The sequence below is a fragment of the Anabrus simplex genome, chromosome 5, assembly GCF_040414725.1.
Source record: "Anabrus simplex isolate iqAnaSimp1 chromosome 5, ASM4041472v1, whole genome shotgun sequence".
Taxonomy (NCBI): domain Eukaryota; kingdom Metazoa; phylum Arthropoda; class Insecta; order Orthoptera; family Tettigoniidae; genus Anabrus; species Anabrus simplex.
Genome location: NC_090269.1, coordinates 103,993,550 through 104,012,885, shown reverse-complemented (window position 1 = coordinate 104,012,885; position 19,336 = coordinate 103,993,550). Strand labels below are relative to the sequence as shown.

Below are 19,336 nucleotides of genomic sequence, written 5' to 3'. Positions count from 1 at the left end.
TGACAAGAAACTCTACACCTTCTTTGAACAGAACAGAAAGACGCTTCATTCCATGCTGAGCGAATAATAGCTACTCAAGATGACTGTCATGCAAGCGAAAGTAGAAATCGAATTACCTTGGTCAATAACCTTCTCTGTTTTTATCATTTCTGCTGTGACTACAAAATAAAGGTTACCAGCACCATTTTTCTTCTTGAAGACTCTTTTAGGTACTATAAAGGAAGTCGAAGCTTGCGGTTTTTTCGTGTTACTCTTGTGAGTGACAACCATAAGATTAATGTTAGCATGATAAGAAGAATGTCTTCTTCAAAACACATTAAACCGAAGATGTGTCATCCTGTTAATAGTGAAATGCCTCTTCTTGCTTTTGACCAATCGTTCATTCGGAAGAAGTAAGAAATTTCTTACTCAAAAAATCTATGTTTGATGGTTCCCAGGATATAAATGGTGATTTTATAAATTTAAAAAAAAACTGTGCCAGATGCAAACAAATGAAACTGTGAAACCGGTTCTTTTTTCTTACACGCAAAAAGATCGAGCCGTCTAAGTTTAAGAAAATGAATGTGCGGGGGCGCGTGAAAGATATTTTCGCGACTGAAGTAATAACAGCCCTAGAATACTTAAAAGACCATTCGTGTACAGATATGCACAACTTTTTAATTCAGGTACCACTGTCAAATACATGTTATCAATAAAAATGTATTTGACATACATGTCAGTATCACACATGTAGCAACATTGCAGCCGGACAAGATGCTTGATTCTTTCGATAAGACTGAGGTGTTGATCAGTGCTAATGGACTTCATTTATAAAAGAGATGAAAAAAGCAGGCTGCAGTACCTATCTGATTTGCCACTGTGAATTTTGAAAGTTATTCATGATTGTGTATTGAAAGCACAACCATTTGTTGCATAAAAATCCCGTTGCGTCTATGAGTGACTATTTAGTGCCAGTGTTGCGTGGCAATCCTCACTTCAGGTGTCCTGAAATCGGAAATTCACAGTTATTGAGTGAAGTTATTTGCGAGTGTGCTATTCCTGTATTGTTAAATAACATAGCCCCACAAATAACAGAGACCATTGAAAGACTGAAATATTTGAACACGAGAACCCGAAACACTTAAACATAAAAGTGTATTTATTTTCTGCAGTATTTACTAACCAAACCAAACCAAACCCCATGGCACTACAGCCCTTGAAGGGCCTTGGCCTACCAAGCGACCGCTGCTCAGCCCGAAGGCCTGCAGATTACGAGGTGTCATGTAGTCAGCACGACGAATCCTCTCGGCCGTTATTCTTGGCTTTCTAGACCGGGGCCGCTATCTCACTGTCAGATAGCTCCTCAATTCTAATCACGTAGGCTGAGTGGACCTCGAACCAGCCCTCAGGTCCAGGTAAAATCCCTGACCTGGCCGGGAATCGAACCCGGGGCCTCGGGGTAAGAGGCAGGCACGCTACCCTTACACCACGGGGGCCGGCTATTTACTACCTACCGTTAACATTATTTTGTACGGTTTTTCCGCTGCGGAGGGACACGTTCTTCACTGAATTTCTTTATTGAGGTGTAAGGTGTGATTGAAATATGTTTATCGAGTGATTGGCTATATATTCAAACAGAAATATACAAAGAACTTAACGTGTGCTGTAATGAAAAATCGTGCTTCAATGCCAGCGAAACAGCGCTCGGCGGTAAAAACGGGAACTAGGCCCATGTCGCCACGGCCGACTGGATCACTCGCTGCGCTCCTTAGCTAAAGCGTCGCATCAAGTCGGCCGTGATATCGCTCATATCGCTGTATTGGGAAGGCGTATTAGCGCAGCCATAGTAGAGAGCGATGCTTCAACTTGCCGTGCTCTAGCAAACTAGAGCGAAGGCTGGAGTAAGATGAAATAAAATAAAGATGTTGCTTGCATTTGCTAGTGAAGTGTAGCAACTGCTAGAACTCAGCTGTAGATTATTTATTACTAGGAATGGCAGTCAACAATGCAACTTCGAATTACCTGTTAACTACAATAAGTTCCATTATTTTAACTTGTTCTGTACCGTCTGCTCCACCCTTTTGTTAAAATGTAGTCAAGGATACATAAAGAGAGTTGCTTCACTATTGCTGGAAAAGGTTACTACGAATAATATTGTAACATGTTCTATTCGGACTGCAGAGGTATGCAATGCAGAAATATGAAGAATGAAATAGGTAAGACTTAAAGAGTACCGGTACTACAGTTCATGTAGCTGTAAGTTTGCAATCGTGAGGTGATGGGTACGAGCCCTACTGACAGCAGCCATGAAGCTGGGGCTCAAACCCAATTAAGAATACGGCGTCTTCCGTCCAAGTAAGCACTTTCATCTCCTATCGTCTATATGAGTTAGTACGAGGTTAGTGTATAGACTGTGTCGACTCCTTCACACGATGGACTCTAGACTCAAGACCCCCAGTGTATTCTTGTGGTGCCAACTTTACCGTCACCCTCATCCTTTGATTTGCATTCAGAGTTGTCACCCAGGTGGCAAATTCCATATCAGTTGTTTATGTAGTCTTTTGTTAAACGTTAACAAGAAAGTTTTTCGAACATCTCGCTTGTTCCGTTCCTCTACCTGTAAACGAATATTTTCCTCAATTTGTCTCCTTGAATTCCAAATTTATCTTCATATTATGATCTTTCATATATTCAAAAACTCATACAAGCTTATTCTTCTACTCTTCTACTGATGTCATATCACTGTCTGTATAGTGCATGATGTAGTGAGTTCGTTAATATCCTTATAAGTTAAGAACTTCATTATAAGTTAAGAACTTCCTCAGATTCCCTCAGATTCTACTTTTCTCTATAAGTGACAAAAAAAAAAAAGTACTCATTGTATTATGGAAACATTCTCTGTTTATGCATCTTGATTGTTATACTATGTTTCAGATGAGGAAAAGGGACTGATGCAGAAGAAAATTCCAGTTTCACAGGAAGGCAAGGTAAGACGTTCTGTAACTCAACGGTTTATTCTCAAATTAAAAAAACTGTACGAATACAGTTATGCTTCAAAATTCACACCGGTTTTGGATTATTCAATTTTCCTATAGAATAATATTTTAAAATGGATTGTTCATAGGTCAATACGAAAAATGGTATTCATAACCAAGCATTAATTCTGTTTCAGTGCTTTGTCAGCTGTATGTTCCGGCAGTGTGGAACAGTAAGTATTTTGCAATACAGTAAAAAGTTACATTTTGAAACAAGCATGCCTTTAAACAGAAATACTGATATGCCCCTACGGTGCTCAGTGTCAAATCATTAACAAAGGTTTTGACATAATTTAACGTACCGGTATGGTAGGTTAGTTTAAAGGGAGTATTAAATGATGAAGTATCCTAACTTTCCTACCGATGTATATATTTTGTGACCCAAAATGTACCGCTCATGCACTATAAACATTTATTAAGGGTATACGATAATTTGTGTGTACATAACCTCTACAGGCCTGAAGTTTTGTGTGCTGTCTGAAGAAAGTCTCGTGCAAGCTTTGTATATGACACAGCCGCAAGGTTGAAGTGTGAAAGTGACTATGTGCCGAGTCTAGCACGTATCCTATGCAAAAAATGCATTCGTAAGTCACAGAGTGAATTGAAACACAATGTTCCCTCTGTATCGCCACATCGTCGTGGCCGCACTGGACAAGCGAGATGTCACAACGTGTAGTGGTGGTGGTGGTGGTGATTATTGTTTTAAGAGGAAGTACAACTGGGCAACCATCCTCTATACAACACTAATCAGAGAGGAAAAATGGAAGGGGTCCGACACTTCGAAAACTGAAGGTATCGGCCAAAGGAAGACAAGGGCCACGAAGGGCGTGAAAATGAAAGATTCCCTACGCATCCATACGTAACACCGTCGGGGTCGGAAAAGAACAAGAGTTGACAAAGGGAGTTCAATAAGGATAGATGAAAGTGAGGAGCCAGGCACAAGTAAGTGGAAACAATACCAGGACTCAGATAAGGGCCCCGTGGCGCCAACCCTCGCTCCAAAGTTCAGAGCCCTTTTTAGTCGCCTCTTACGACAGGCAGGGGATACCGTGAGTGTTACACTACCACCCCCACCCACAGGGGGATGTCACAAGGTGTAGGCGCGGGTGAAGTCATGTCAACGTCGGACGTATTATGATCATCTTTTTGGGCGCATACCTTTTGAACGGATGAAGATGAGTCAATAAGTTTCCCCATCATGTTTGGCTTGAGTTTGCAACATTTCAGAAATATGTATACAATAGCATCGGAGACACAGGCCTCGACGTTTACTTTTAGACCACTTCTACACTTCTACACTTCTATGTAATAATCACATAACCACATTTCAGTAGAATTGTAATGAAGATAAGGTATAATATATTAGATAGTATCTTGCCAGTTATATTCGTGTTTTTCTTCGTGTACGGCAATCCTTTTGATACTTAAGCATTTAACCAAACGCAGTGTAGTGTAGTGTAGATACATTGTAGTATAGATACAGTACATTTAGATAGTGCCGTATCTTGCGTGCTATATTCGTGTGTTATCTTTCGTGTATATCTATTAGACCGTAATACTAATAATAATTTGTCTAAGCATTTAGCTTCGTTGGTAATCTTTGAGTACAGTAGTTCTTGCAAATTTCATTTCTGTTGTGCTTAGTAGTGACATACGGTACGGTACCGGTATCGTAATTAGGATACGTCTGAAAGTAGTTTAAAAATTACTGTAGTGTACTGTACAGTAGTATACGAGTAATATCCTATTAGAATTTAGTGTGCTTATTTTATTATTGTAAAATATTTGTGTAGTACTGGTGTGGTAGAGGTATCCGTAGAAACTCTTACTAAAATATTGTTGAAATTAGGATAGGCTTAATTGCAGTTTGGAATTGTGTAGTTCTTGTGTATTACTTTCGATATTCAGTAATTAACAGCAGCTTTTATCCTGTTAGGGGTTGTAGGATAAAAAAAAATTGAGCACGACTAAGTAGTATTGTAGTGTAGTCGTATATTAATTACCTTATTGTTGTGTACTATCCCAGACAATATATCCCTCCGTTCATTTATTTTTTTGCAAATAAGTTATTTTATTTTTTTAATTTAAAATTTTCCCCCCGTAAAGAATGGCTAAGGAGCGCGAGTGTACTTATTGTGGGTGTGGTGAGGCATTGAGGGGTATGAGGGAGGAGTTGGAAAGTTTGAGGGAGATAATTAGGATTCTCACAGAAGACGGGAAGGAAGATAGGACTCCCTCAAACAATGTACAGGTTACAGTAGGTGTACAAGAGGGAGGGGAAGGAAAGGGAGGAGTTGTAGAAGACAGGTGGTCTAATGTTCTAAGGGGAAGGAGATTGCAGGCCAAGGGCTCTATTCAGGATCAGAATTCAGGACAGGTGTCTGTGCGAAATCGGTACGAGTCACTCCAGGTAGAACAACAGAGGGAAGATGAGGGACAGGGAACTGTTGCTGAGATGCGTGGAAGTAGGAGGAAGGGAAAAGGTAGGAAAGGGAAATGTAGAGTAGAGGATAGGAAAAGACAGGTGGAACAGGGTCATGGGAAGGAGAAAAGGGAGGAGGAAGTAGCTTCTGCAGCTATCAGGAAAGATAGGGCTGACCAGGAGGGGAGGGGATCAAATGAGGTGGGGAGGGTTGAGGCTCTGGTCATGGGGGATTCCATCGTTAGACACGTGGGGAAAGTGTGTGGAGGAAAGGGAACCAGGGTAGAATGTTATCCAGGAATTAGGTTGAGGCAGATGTTGAGGAAAGTAGAAGAGAGGGAGGAGGGGAAGGAGAAGGTGGTAGTGTTTCACGTTGGTACCAACAACGTAAGGCAAGCTGATATAAGTACCAACATAGTTGGAGATGTGTGGGATCTGGTAAACGCAGCACGGGTGAAGTTTAAGAAAGCGGAGATTGTTATTAGTGGAATACTGTGTAGGAGGGATACTGACTGGAGGGTGATTGGGGATTTAAATGAGACTATGGAGTGGGTATGTGGGAAACTGGGAGTGAAATTTCTAGATCCTAATGGGTGGGTAGGAGAAAGGGATCTGCGCTCGGATGGCCTTCATTTAAACCGCAGTGGTACGTATAAGTTAGGAAATTTGTTTGGAAGGGTAATAGGGAGGTACATTCAGGGAAACGGGATGGCCTAGGGAGCGGTGATAAGGGAACAGGGAACTGGAAATCAAGTAGGGATGTCATAAAATTGTTAGTGTTGAACTGTAGAAGTATTGTAAAGAAAGGAATAGAATTAAGTAATTTAATAGATATATATTTACCAGATATTGTAATAGGAGTTGAATCATGGCTCAGAAATGATATAATGGATGCAGAAATTTTCTCACGGCACTGGAGTGTGTATCGTAGAGATAGGATAGGAAAGGTGGGAGGGGGAGTTTTCATTCTGGTGAAAGAAGAATTTGTAAGCTACGAAAAAGTTAAAGATGAGACACATGAAATTCTAGGTGTAAGGCTCATTTCTAAAGATAATAGGCAACTTGATATATTTGGAGTGTACAGATCGGGAAAGGGTAGCACTGATGCGGATTCGGAATTATTTGATAGGATAGTCAGCTATGTGGGAAACGACATGGAAAGAAATGTGATTGTAGCGGGAGATCTGAATTTGCCAGATGTCAATTGGGAAGGAAATGCGAACGATAGGAAGCATGACCAACAAATGGCAAATAAGTTAATATGGGAAGGACAGCTGATTCAGAAAGTGATGGAACCAACCAGAGGGAAAAATATTTTGGATGTGGTGCTGATAAAACCAGATGAGCTCTATAGGGAAACTGAAGTAATAGATGGTATTAGTGATCATGAAGCTGTTTTTGTGGTAGTTAAAAATAAATGTGATAGAAAGGAAGGTCTTAAAGGTAGGACTGTTAGGCAGTACCATATGGCTGATAAAGCAGCTATGAGGCAATTTCTAAAAAGTAACTATGATCGGTGGAAAACGGTAAATAAAAATGTAAACAGACTCTGGGATGGGTTTAAAGAAATTGTTGAGGAATGCGAAAACAGGTTTGTACCTTTAAGGGTGGTAAGGAATGGTAAAGACCCACCTTATTATAATAGAGAAATAAAGAGACTAAGAAGGAGGTGCAGACTGGAAAGAAATAGAGTTAGAAATGGCTGTGGAAGTAAGGAGAAATTAAAGGAACTTACTAGAAAATTGAATCTAGCAAAGAAGGCAGCTAAGGATAACATGATGGCAAGCATAATTGGCAGTCATACAAATTTTAGTGAAAAATGGAAGGGTATGTATAGGTATTTTAAGGCAGAAACAGGTTCCAAGAAGGACATTCCAGGAATAATTAATGAACAAGGGGAGTGTGTATGTGAGGATCTTCAAAAGGCAGAAGTATTCAGTCAGCAGTATGTAAAGATTGTTGGTTACAAGGATAATGTCGAGATAGAGGAAGAGACTAAGGCCAAAGAAGTAATAAAATTTACGTATGATAACAATGACATTTACAATAAGATACAAAAGTTGAAAACTAGAAAAGCGGCTGGAATTGATCAGATTTCTGGGGATATACTAAAGACAATGGGTTGGGATATAGTACCATATCTGAAGTACTTATTTGATTATTGTTTGGCCGAAGGAGCTATACCAGATGAATGGAGAGTTGCTATAGTTGCCCCTGTGTATAAAGGAAAGGGTGATAGACATAAAGCTGAAAATTATAGGCCAGTAAGTTTGACATGCATTGTATGTAAGCTTTGGGAAGGCATTCTTTCTGATTATATTAGACATGTTTGTGAAATAAATAACTGGTTCGATAGAAGGTAATTCGGTTTTAGGAAAGGTTATTCCACTGAAGCTCAACTTGTAGGATTCCAGCAAGATATAGCAGATATCTTGGATTCTGGAGGTCAAATGGACTGTATCGCGATTGACATGTCTAAAGCATTTGATAGGGTGGATCATGGGAGACTACTGGCAAAAATGAGTGCAATTGGACTAGACAAAAGAGTGACTGAATGGGTTGCTATATTTCTAGAAAATAGATCTCAGAGAGTTAGAGTAGGTGAAGCTTTGTCTGACCCTGTAATAGTTGAGAGGGGAGTTCCTCAGGGCAGTGTTATCGGACCTTTATGTTTTCTTATATATATAAATGATATGAGTAAAGGAGTGGAATCGGAGGTAAGGCTTTTTGCGGATGATGTTATTCTCTATAGAGTGATAAATAAGTTACAAGATTGTGAGCAACTGCAACGTGACCTCGAAAATATTGTGTGATGGACAGCAGGCAATGGTATGTTGATAAACTTTGCTAAAAGTCAGGTTGTGAGTTTTACAAATAGGAAAAGTCCTCTCAGTTTTAATTACTGCGTTGATGGGGTGAAAGTTGTTGTATGTCCGGCGCTCTCTTCTCGCTCCTCCAGCCAGCTGCACGCGCGCCTGTGTATCATGCTGCTAGCTTCGACGCGCAGCCCTCAGTGCGCGTGCCTGACCATCGAGTGTAGTATAAATAGGAGCTCCCTTCCTGCTCAATCGCCCACTTGCCCCGGTGTCCAGCTCCAGAATACACCCTACGTCGAGCACGGAGGCTACTCCTCTTAAAAATGTGCTTCGACCAGGTGGACTGAATTTCTGGCAGTACGAGGTTTCACCTCTGGTCACCGCTCCCTTACCTGTTTTCCGCTGCCTATGTTCCGTAATTCTTTTACAAGCCATTGTCATTCCCTAATTTACGCAAGCTCCCTTAGTTTCGCTAGGTGGAAATTCTTCAATCAATTGAACTTGCTTTTAGGAATTCAGGCACTTCAACAAACAAGGACTCTCATGAACATTTATGTTAGTGTGCCAGATAGTTCTCGACTATCAACGGGTCAATTCTCAAGACTATCTTTTCAAGATAGAAGTGTATATAAAGACTGCAAACCTGTACATATTGTATAAAGACAGACTTTTCTCAAGATTCAATATTCCTTTTTGCTTCAAAATAAATTTCTGTTATTTGTGTAAATATCATAAAGTGAAGCAATAAAAGTTGTGTTCTGTAAACTTCAACCTTGGTTACAACAAAAGTTCCTTTTGGGGATCATTGTAAGTATCTAGGTGTTAATATAAGGAAAGATCTTCATTGGGGTAATCACATAAATGGGATTGTAAATAAAGGGTACCGATCTCTGCACATGGTTATGAGGGTGTTTAGGGGTTGTAGTAAGGATATAAAGGAGAGTGCATATAAGTCTCTGGTAAGACCCCAACTAGAGTATGGTTCCAGTGTATGGGACCCTCACCAGGATTACCTGATTCAAGAACTGGAAAAAATCCAAAGAAAAGCAGCTCGATTTGTTCTGGGTGATTTCCGACAAAAGAGTAGCGTTACAAAAATGTTGCAATGTCTGGGTTGGGAAGAATTGAGAGAAAGAAGAGAGCTGCTCGACTGAGTGGTATGTTCCGAGCTGTCAGCGGAGAGATGGCGTGGAATGACATTAGTAGACGAATAGGTTTGAATAGCGTCTATAAAAGTAGGAAAGATCACAATATGAAGATAAAGTTGGAATTCAAGAGGACAAACTGGGGCAAATATTCATTTATAGGAAGGGGAGTTAGGGATTGGAATAACTTACCAAGGGAGATGTTCAATAAATTTCCAATTTCTTTGAAATCATTTCGAAAAAGGCTAGGAAAGCAACAGATAGGGAATCTACCACCTGGGCGACTGCCCTAAATGCAGATCAGTATTGATTGATTGGTTCACCAACTTCCACGCCACTTTTCAGATATCCATATTCTGTTTTTCCCTGCTGTCCACTTTCACCAATTTGCCGTTAACTTCTAGTCCCCATCACATCATTTGCGTCTCAGTTTGAGGCAAAGCTGTAGTCTACTCCGCAACGTTAGTAACACGAGGCAAAACTATGTGGCGCGCGAGGAGTGACTGTCCTTTGTTTAATACTTAGGTTTCCACTAGTAGCGCTGATGTAAGTAGACGTGTGTATAATAGCAATGCTGCCAACTGTTGGTTGTTGGTTTGATATTGCTATACTTTTTTTCCTTGCCGTGTGGACAGTATGCGCCGCGGCGATAGAAAAGATCGTCTCGAAGGGAGTGTGGTCCTGAAGGGGCCACTGTTCTCATGACAGAGATTGGCCTGAATATACAAAAATACGTTAAAGCTAATAAATGACCTTTATTTCTTGCCGTAAGCCTAGAGATTAAAGGAGGAATTTAGAAAGTGTAAGGTTACCGTCCGACGCCATGACACTTTCTAACTTCGCGAGACTCTTTAGTATTTTTTCCTTTGCAGTGGTTGGTAACGTCGGCCAATGCCCCTGATCCTTGGTAGAAGCAATGGATAATGGCGCCTGGATCGCTACTTTAGGTTATAAAAGTAAATATACTTGTCTAGGGGCGGGAGGGTTGGACCCTGGCAGGCGTAATGAACACATCTCTCCTCCAGAATCATTTGTAGATACGAATAGCAGCATTGAAACTAACATATTATGTAATAATCCTTGCGGAGTAGACTGTACATGTCTACCCAGTTTGACTTTGGACCATGAGCGCGTGAGCTTCTTGTCCCCAAGAGTGGAAGGGACTTCAGGCCGGTTGACACCAGCTGCTGTTGACGAGGGTGGAGGTGTCTCGCCAGAATACTCCGGGCCCCTTTCTACACCTGTGGTGGAGTGTAAGTCTATTCAGCTTTGAAATGATTCCTGAAACAAATCAAATAAACGACACTTCAGCTAGCAATACCCCCCTGTGGGTGGGGGCGGTAGAATAACACCCACGGTATCCCCTGCCTGTCGTAAGAGGCGACTGAAAGGGGCCCCAGGGGCTCTGAACTTTGGAGCGTGGGTTGGCGACCACGGGGCCTTAGCTGAGTCCTGGCATTGCTTCCACTTACTTGTGCCAGGCTCCTCACTTTCATCTCTCCTATCCGACCTCTCTTGGTCAACTCTTGTTATTTTCCGACCCCGACGCTATTAGGTTTGCGAGGGCTAGGGAGTCTTTCATTTTCACACCCTTCGTGGCCCTTGTCTTCCTTTGGCCGATATCTTCATTTTTCGAAGTATCGGATCCCTTCCCTTTTTCCCTCTGATTAGTGTTATATAGAGGATGGTTGCCTCGTTGTACTTCCTCTTAAAACAATAATCACCACCACCACCACCACCAGCTAGCAATAGCGAGTCAAATTCTACTGAGCGCGCGCTCGGATGACGCATCGCAAGCGCCGTGTCAAGCAGCGCCTGTGGGGAGGGGAGTGAATAGACGTGTTTCAAACGAGTGGGACATCAAACAAGGACAGTAGCTACGTAACATGAGAACATTTGCGTGTCAGGTTGTAATCGAATAAATTACTTTTGGTAACGGTTACAGAGTGTAGTTCCGTAGTTACTGAAGAATGAAACCATTTTTAAGTACGAAAAACTAATTGGTGAATGGTTTAGCAGTTTAACCGTTAAACAATGGAGGCAGCCAAATAAAACATATTAACATTATTCTTTAATGAAATGAAATGTCGTATGGCTTTTAGTGCCGGGATATCCCAGGACGGGTTCGGCTCGCAGGTGCAGGTCTTTCTATTTGACACCCGTAGGTGACCTGCGCGTCGTGATAAGGATGAAATGATGATGAAGACAATACATAAACCCAGCCCCCGTGCCATTGGAATTAAGCAATTAAGGTTAAAAACCCCGACCCGGCCGAAAATCGAACCCGGGGCCCTGTGAACCGAAGGCCAGTACGCTGACCGTTCAGCCAACGAGTCGGACATTATTCTTTAATAATTTTACAATAGTGAATAACGATTTGTTGATGTAATTGACAATGTATTGCATATTATTACCTGCTCTAATTAAACTGATATTAGTTATTCGTAAGTTTTACATATTATTTGAGGGGGCCCGTATGTTAATTTTTGCAGGCGGGCCTGAATCACATTCCTTACGTCCATGGCCATTACATGTGTTTGTCATTATTTTATTTCTTTAGTTTTACACAGAAATTGACACCAGAATTGCTCCACTCAAATGAGTTGTTGTTTATTTATCGTGATCTAACTCATCTGGCTTGTCGCCTAGTAACAGAGATTACTAACCCTTTGCAGCACAATTTTCTGTCACATATTCCAACTGTCTGGTCCAAATTAATTTTGCACCTTTTTACCTAGTCAGATTAAACTCAGCACTTTTATTAGTAACTATAATTATATTATTATTATGATTATTATATTCTATGAACATGAGTCTAGTTAGTTATTTAGAGCTTTACTTTCTTTCTTAATCTGTTTATTGTCCAGGGTTGGCTTTTCCCTCGGACTGAGCGAGGGATCCCACCTCTACCGCCTCAAAGGCAGTGTCCTGGAGCTTCAGACATCGGATCTGGGGATACAACTGGGGAGAATGATCAGTACCTCGCCCAGGCGGCCTCACCTGCTATGCTGAACAGGGGCCTTGCGGGGGATGGGGAAGATTGGAAGGGATAGACAAGGAAGAGGGAAGGAAGCGGCCGTGGCCTTAAGTTAGGTACCATCCCGGCATTTGCCTGGAGGAGAAGTGGGAAACCACGGAAAACCACTTCCAGGATGGCTAAGGTGGGAATCGAACCCACCTCTACTCAGTTGACCTCCCGAGGCTGAGTGGACCCCGTTCCAGCCCTCGTACCACTTTTCAAATTTCGTGGCAGAGTCGGGAATCGAACCCGGACCTCCGGGGGTGGCATCTAATCACGCTAACCACTACACCACAGAGTCCATTTAGCAAGAAACTCAAAATCAACGTACCAGCCTTAGAACAATAACTTAGCAAGTCAATAATTTTCAAAATTATGTTGACAGAAAAGTAGGGAATATTTCGTACCTGGGCCAAACTTGTCAGTTGACGAATCTGGCATTGCTTTCAAGGGAGTAATATCATTTAAAACCTACAACTCCAAGAAACCAACTAAGTGGGGGCTCCGTGCGGTCTCTTTTTGTGGATACATTGCATCCTTTGTGTCTTACTACGGAAAATTGACAACTTGCAATGCTGTAGTTCACTATATAGTACCTTCATCTTCACTTGACAGTTCTCCAAACACTTCGTCTATTTGAAATAAATAATCATTCTCACTGCTCTTTCATAAACATGCATATGTATTAGTTCTTCATTCATATTTGCCGCTTTTACAGTATATCGCGAATTCAACTAAGATATTTCGCATTCACAGATAAACACGTCTAGTACAACACGTGTGCAGCTCTACTCAATGTAAACACAGCTGACGGGCCGCGGGTAACCATACACGGCTACATATGTCTCGTATTATTTCCATGGAGATAACAGAACAGCTTCCTTTGTGCACAAACATTTGCTCTAGAAACTCAAGGGATATCGATCGACCTCAATCAGGTCAAAGAACTTCAATTAATATCTTCTCAACTATAACGAAACAGAATGTGGAGGTGACCTCGACGTTGGACAGGAAAAGGCTAATTATAAAACCCGAACATTTCCGAACCGTTGCATACTAACTTAATTAACATTTCAATTGAAAATTAATTTAAATTCATTGTGTTCGAATATAATAAATGGATTATTATACAAAGTATTTCAGCTGTGAGCTTGCATCCGGGAAATGGTGGGTTCGAGCCCCACTATCGGTAGCCCTGAAGATGGCTTTCCATTTTCACACCAGGCAAATGCTGGGGCTGTACCTTAATTAAGGCCGAGGGCACTTCCTTCCTACTCCTTGGCCTTTCCTATACCTTCATCGCCACAAGACCTATCTGTGTCACTGTGACGTAAAGCTAATTACCCACACACAAAAAGTAAGTCGAAGCAATGTCAAAATCAGTTAGGAGAAACGCTCGCCAACCCAAGCTCTCTCAATTAGAGAGCTTCTAGTCCCGTGGTGGTGGTGGTGGTGGTGGTGTTTCAAGAGGAAGTACAACTAAGTGACCATTTTCCATCCTCTATTAACACCAATGAGAAGAAAAAAGGAAGAAGTCGGACACTTGAATGAAGGTGACGAAAAAAAAAGCAAGGGGAGGTCCATGAAGGGAGTGGAAGTGAAAGAATCTGTAGGCCTTGTTAACCTGAAACCTTAGGGGTCGAGAGAAACAAGAACTGACCAAGTGAGGTCCCTGTGGTCCACGCTCCCAAGTTACAGAACGCCTGTGGCCCCGTTTAGTCACCTCTTACGATAAGCAGGGAATACTGTGGATGTCATTCTGCCGCACCCACTCACAGGAAGAACTAATCAGAGGAAAATAGGAGAGGTTCCACACCTCAGAAAATGAGGGTATCGGCAAAAGAAAGTGAAGAATGGTGACGAAGGACGTGTAAACTACAGACTCCCTATGTCTCGAAGACCTAGTAATGTCGGGGTCGGATAGGAAGGAGGAAAGCGAGAGCCTGACACGTGTAAGTGGAATCAATGGCAGACTCTGCTAGGGGAACCGTGGTCGCCAACCCGCGCTCTCAAGTTGAGAATCCCTGGTTCCTATTTTAGTCACTTCTATTTGTTCTCAGCTACGACGAACCATCTTGGCGTCCTGGGAATCGGAGGGCTAGCCATCCGAACTCCCAACAAGCTGAGAGCAATTACCGGGTGGCGGTACTCTTTCCGGCCTTCACGGAGAGAGGCTGGGGATAGGTCATGAACGATCTACGCACTCTTATCTCCTAAAGAGGGAAGAACCCCAGTGTGTTCCTGTGCCGACTTCAGCGTGGCCCATATCCTCACAGAGTGCGCCGATTTCTCTGGCCTAAGACGGAGCCTCGGCCTGCAGGAAACACTCGAACGCATATTGATGATGATGATGATGCTTATTGTTTTAAGGGGCCTAACATCGAAGGTCATCGGCCCCCGAACGTATATTACCCGATGATGCGACTACTGCTGATCTCGTCATCCGCTTTATGTGCGACAGTGGATTAATCAAGTGTATGTAAATTGCAAGTGTTCTGATACTCAGGGAACTCACGTTCCCTTCTGAGTCGTTAGTAATTTTTCGGCCTAATTCAATATTTTTTGTTTTTTGTACTTCTTCTTCTTCTTAATCTGTTTACCCTCCAGATGCTGAACAGGGGCATTGTGGGGGGTAGGGTAGATTGTAAGAAATAGAGTAGGAAGAGGGAAGGAAGCGGCCGTGCCCTTAAGTTTGATACCATCCGGGCATTTGCCTGGAGGGGAAGTGGGAACCACGGAAAACCACTTCCAGGATGGCTGAAGTGGGAATCGAACCCACCTCTACTCACTTCATCTCTCGAGGCTGAGTGGACCCCGTTCCAGCCCTCGTATCACTTTTCAAATTTCGTGGCAGAGCCAGGAATCGAACCTGGGCCTGCGGGGATGGCAGCTAATCACACTAACCACTACACCACAGAGGCGGACTTATTTTGTACTGCGTTTCCGAATTCCTACGTTAAATAAATCATTTTGCTTTTATTTTAAATTTGTTTTCCACTAATTTGTTCAGAGAGGATGATTACATACTTATACGTCCTCTTAAAACACAAATCACCACCATCACCACTTACGACTGGCAGGGGATACCGTGAATGTCATTCTATCACCCCCATCCCCAGGAGGTGGCTGGTAACAGCGTCTTATAATCTCATTAACAACGGTTAACTTATTAGTGACATAGGATTTATTTTCTTAATATTGTTTCATTTTTAAAATGCATACAATTCTTTATTTCAGATGGTGGATGGCAAGTTCAATCCTGAAGGAGCGAAACAGAAGGCAGAAATTATGTTTGAGGATGAAAACAAGAAAAAGCAAGCCTTTGAAGCAATTGACCAGTGTGCTAAAGAAGGTAAGTGTCTATTTGATGTCCATGGAAATCTTCACCCATCAGGATACAAGGAGAAGGAAAAAATAGTAATGTTGACTTCTCTAAATATACAGTGTATAGGGTAAATTCCTTACCCTCGCAGTAGATGCTGAAAATGACCTACCTGTGGACACAACCGTACTCATCACTGCATTTTTCTGGCAGATCACTGCAGTACCTCTGCGTCAATGTTGATTTCGGTGGCAATATTTTTCTTCGAATCTTCAACTGTTCTAGGCTTATTACGATAAACTCGATATTTAAGGAATCCCATAAGAACAAATCCGGCGGTGTGAGGTCAGGCGATCTGGGAGGCCATACGGTCTGTGAAATGTAATATATAGAATTTGGTGACATCACTTGGATTCTTCACAGAACTAAACTATCGTAGCTTCAATGTCGTTTAATATAAAAACCATCAGAATCCGATCAATATGAACAAATATTTGCTGTTTTCAAAACCACCCTTTCTATATAGATCACTCTGTATAATGTACGTCTCCGTCGCGTAACGGTTAGCATTATTAGCTACCGTCTCAGAGGCCCGGGTTCGATTCCCGGTAGTGCCAGGAATTTAGGAATGACAGGATAGCTGGAATGTAGTTAAAATGGTACATGTAGCTCACCTCCATTGGGGGTGTGCCTGAAAAGGGCTACACCACTTCAGGACGAGGGCAAGAGTTTATTTTACTCTATATAATACATTCCAAAGGTATATTAAGTACAGTTTAGAAATGGTTAACCGGACACCAGTGACTATCGAATCAACAATCTTGCCATTCCACGTGGGATGCTCTACGCTGGTCTAGGACATATTTACTCTTTTGGAAAGAATTTGAACTACAGGTCTGGCACTACTGTTAGTGCAACCGTGTTGTGCTCGCTTATCAGTTCTTGCGGGCCAATTCAGGTGAATATTCTCAGTATTCACGATCGCATTTTCTTCAGCTTATCCGAAGTATTTTTTGGGGGTCGCTGGAGCCATCCCGGCTTATTTTGGTTTTGGACCGGGATTTTAAGGCATTCTTTGTTATGCATCCGGAAGATAGTGGGCTCGAACCCCAGTGTCGGCAGTTCTGATGATGGTTTTCCATTTTCACACCAGGCGGATGCTGGAGCTGTACTTTAATTAACGCTACGGGCGTTTCCTTTCCACTCCTAGGCCTTCCCTACCCTATCGTGGGATTCGAACCCACTATCCCCCGGATGCAAGCTCACAGCTGCGCGCCTCTAACCACACGGCCAACTCGCCTGGTGCCTAAGACAAACAATACACTAAACCAATATCATTAAAAAATTAAAAGTAAATTATAAGTCTCAGTCTAGCGAATATAAATGGTGTCTGAGTATCAAAAGAGAACCCCTGAGGCTTTTAGTCCCCAGTCGATGACCTCCTTGGAAATGATCCTGAAAGTCTTCATCAGCTCTATCGTCTTCTTAGGGACTGTCCCTCTCCCAGCGATCATCGTCCAGCTCGTATTTATTCATATGATATGGCACTGCAGGCAGGAGGGAAGTTCGTGCAGCTATATACTTACCTGCCACCGCATGTTGTTATCGTTCCAATGGGGCATACTATGCACTACCTGTGGTCTACGAAGCTTGGAACATGTACGACGTAGCTAACCGGCCACAGACCATCACCTTTTCATCCTCGTCCAAACCAGCACTATACCCAATGCAACGATACACACGGTCTTTACAGGGTCAATTAAACAAATCAGTCCTTGGAAGCTATCAAGTATCCAACCTTACCACATCCCAGGCAACTGGCTGTTAAAAAAAAAAAATTTCCGGGCGATTCGAGCCTCCTGCCACGAGCACTGTCCTCTATCACATATCTCCCCGCCCGCTTGCCATGTGAGCTACTGCGACACTTGCCTTACGGCGCCCACTTCCCAGCCTACACAGTACCGTGCTCGCAGTCTGTGCGTCAAACTCCTCTTTTAAAGTACATGTTCTGCGTATCTCTTCTCGTTTTACGGGTTCATTCGAGGTACCCATAATGAATTAATAGTGGCGCTCACAATTCCTGCTGTCTTCTAGCCCGTAAACGCACATCTCGTTATATAACCCCGGTTTAGGGAGACGGACCGATGTCTTTCAGAATTGTAGTAAATGTGAAGGGATGTACAAAACTGGATCGCAAGGCGCTGGCGGACCATCCGGTATATCCTTTCTTCCCTTTAATGGCGATCATATCTATCCTTCTCGTGCTGCCATTTACTCCGCTGTCCGACTCGTTGGCTGAATGGTTAGCGTACTGGCCTTCTGTTCATAGGGTCCCGGGTTCGATTCCCGGCCGGGTCGGGGATTTTAATCTCCATTGGTTAATTCCAATGGCCCGGGGGCTGGGTGTTTGTGCTGTCCCGAACATCCCTGCAACTCACACACCACACATAACACTATTCTCCACCACAATAACACGCAGTTACCTACACATGGCAGATGCCGCCCACCCTCATCGGAGGGTCTGCCTTACAAGGGCTGCACTCGGCTAGAAATAGCCACACGAAATTATTATTTACTCCGCTGATAATGGTATGAAAATATTATAACTGTAATCGAAAGAAAAGAAATTGAATTCATGAGAGAATGGATTGAATCTAGTACTGACGTAGCTTCTTTTCGAACTGTATCTATATCTAGGCCTATGACAGTTAAATTTTCTCTGTTTCAGTTACCATGGATGACATGTGTGAGACTGGTGCCAAGATCATGGAATGCTATATGCCAAAAATGCCAGATGTAAGAACGAGTTTCTCTAAACATTAAAACCTGTGAGATACTACAGTTTTACTAATAATAGACTTTCTACTGTTTGAATGTATTTTAACGATATGCTTCTCTTTTTCAGATGTAAAGATACCGCATTGGGAGAGAATTCACTCACAGGAAACATTGGTTCTACATCTCAATTCAGCAGTTTATTGTAATAGAATTAATTAATAAAGTAACACTTGTATAAATTTTTAAATAGATAAACATTCTAAGTGAGTATGCATTGAAGTGAATTCGTTTCCATATATTCCAGAACATTCCATCTCCCATCCACTCAACTGTTCCCTAGGCAGGTCACCTGCCGGTGTGATAAGTAATGGTTGGATGCAGGCCCGTATCCAGGATTTTTTTGGGGGGAAGGAGGAGGTTGCAAACCCAAAATGCCGTTGGGGTATTTGATGTGACTATATATAGACAGGCCAACGACCGTACCATGTTGAATACACCGGTTCTCGGCCGATCACCGCAGTTAATCAACATTGGTCGTGGTCAGTACTTGGATGGATGACCGCTTGGGAACACCGCGTGTCCTTGGCTCAATTCCTTTGCCGGCCCAGTGGTGTAGGGGTAGCGTCCCTGCCTCATTTCCGCAGACCCCGGGTTCGATTCCCGACCAGGGCAGGGATTTTACCTGGACCTGAGGGCTGTTTCGAGGTCCACTCAGCTTACGTGATTAGAATTGAGGAGCTATCTGACGGTGAAATAGCGGCCCCGGTCTAGAAAGCTAAGAATAACGGTCGAGAGGATTCGTCGTGCCGACCACACGACA

At 42.6% G+C, this 19,336-nt stretch overlaps 1 protein-coding gene and 1 pseudogene across 2 annotated transcripts in view; both read left to right on the top strand.

Annotated features, from left to right (window-relative positions):
* The window catches only part of Obp50c (Odorant-binding protein 50c), a 74,862-nt gene extending 56,074 nt beyond the window's left edge, over window positions 1-18,788 (top strand). For both annotated transcript variants that reach the window (XM_067148289.2, XM_067148287.2), the window contains exons 3-7: window positions 2,914-2,966; window positions 3,152-3,187; window positions 15,654-15,768; window positions 18,467-18,534; window positions 18,644-18,788. In XM_067148289.2, coding sequence (XP_067004390.1) covers window positions 2,914-2,966; window positions 3,152-3,187; window positions 15,654-15,768; window positions 18,467-18,534; window positions 18,644-18,649 — 278 coding nt within the window. In that variant the 3' untranslated portion in view covers window positions 18,650-18,788. The remainder of the gene's footprint in view (window positions 1-2,913; window positions 2,967-3,151; window positions 3,188-15,653; window positions 15,769-18,466; window positions 18,535-18,643) is intronic.
* A 197-nt stretch (window positions 18,789-18,985) lies between these two features.
* On the top strand, window positions 18,986-19,104 carry LOC136875135 (5S ribosomal RNA; annotated as a pseudogene).
* The last annotated feature ends 232 nt before the right edge of the window (window positions 19,105-19,336 follow it).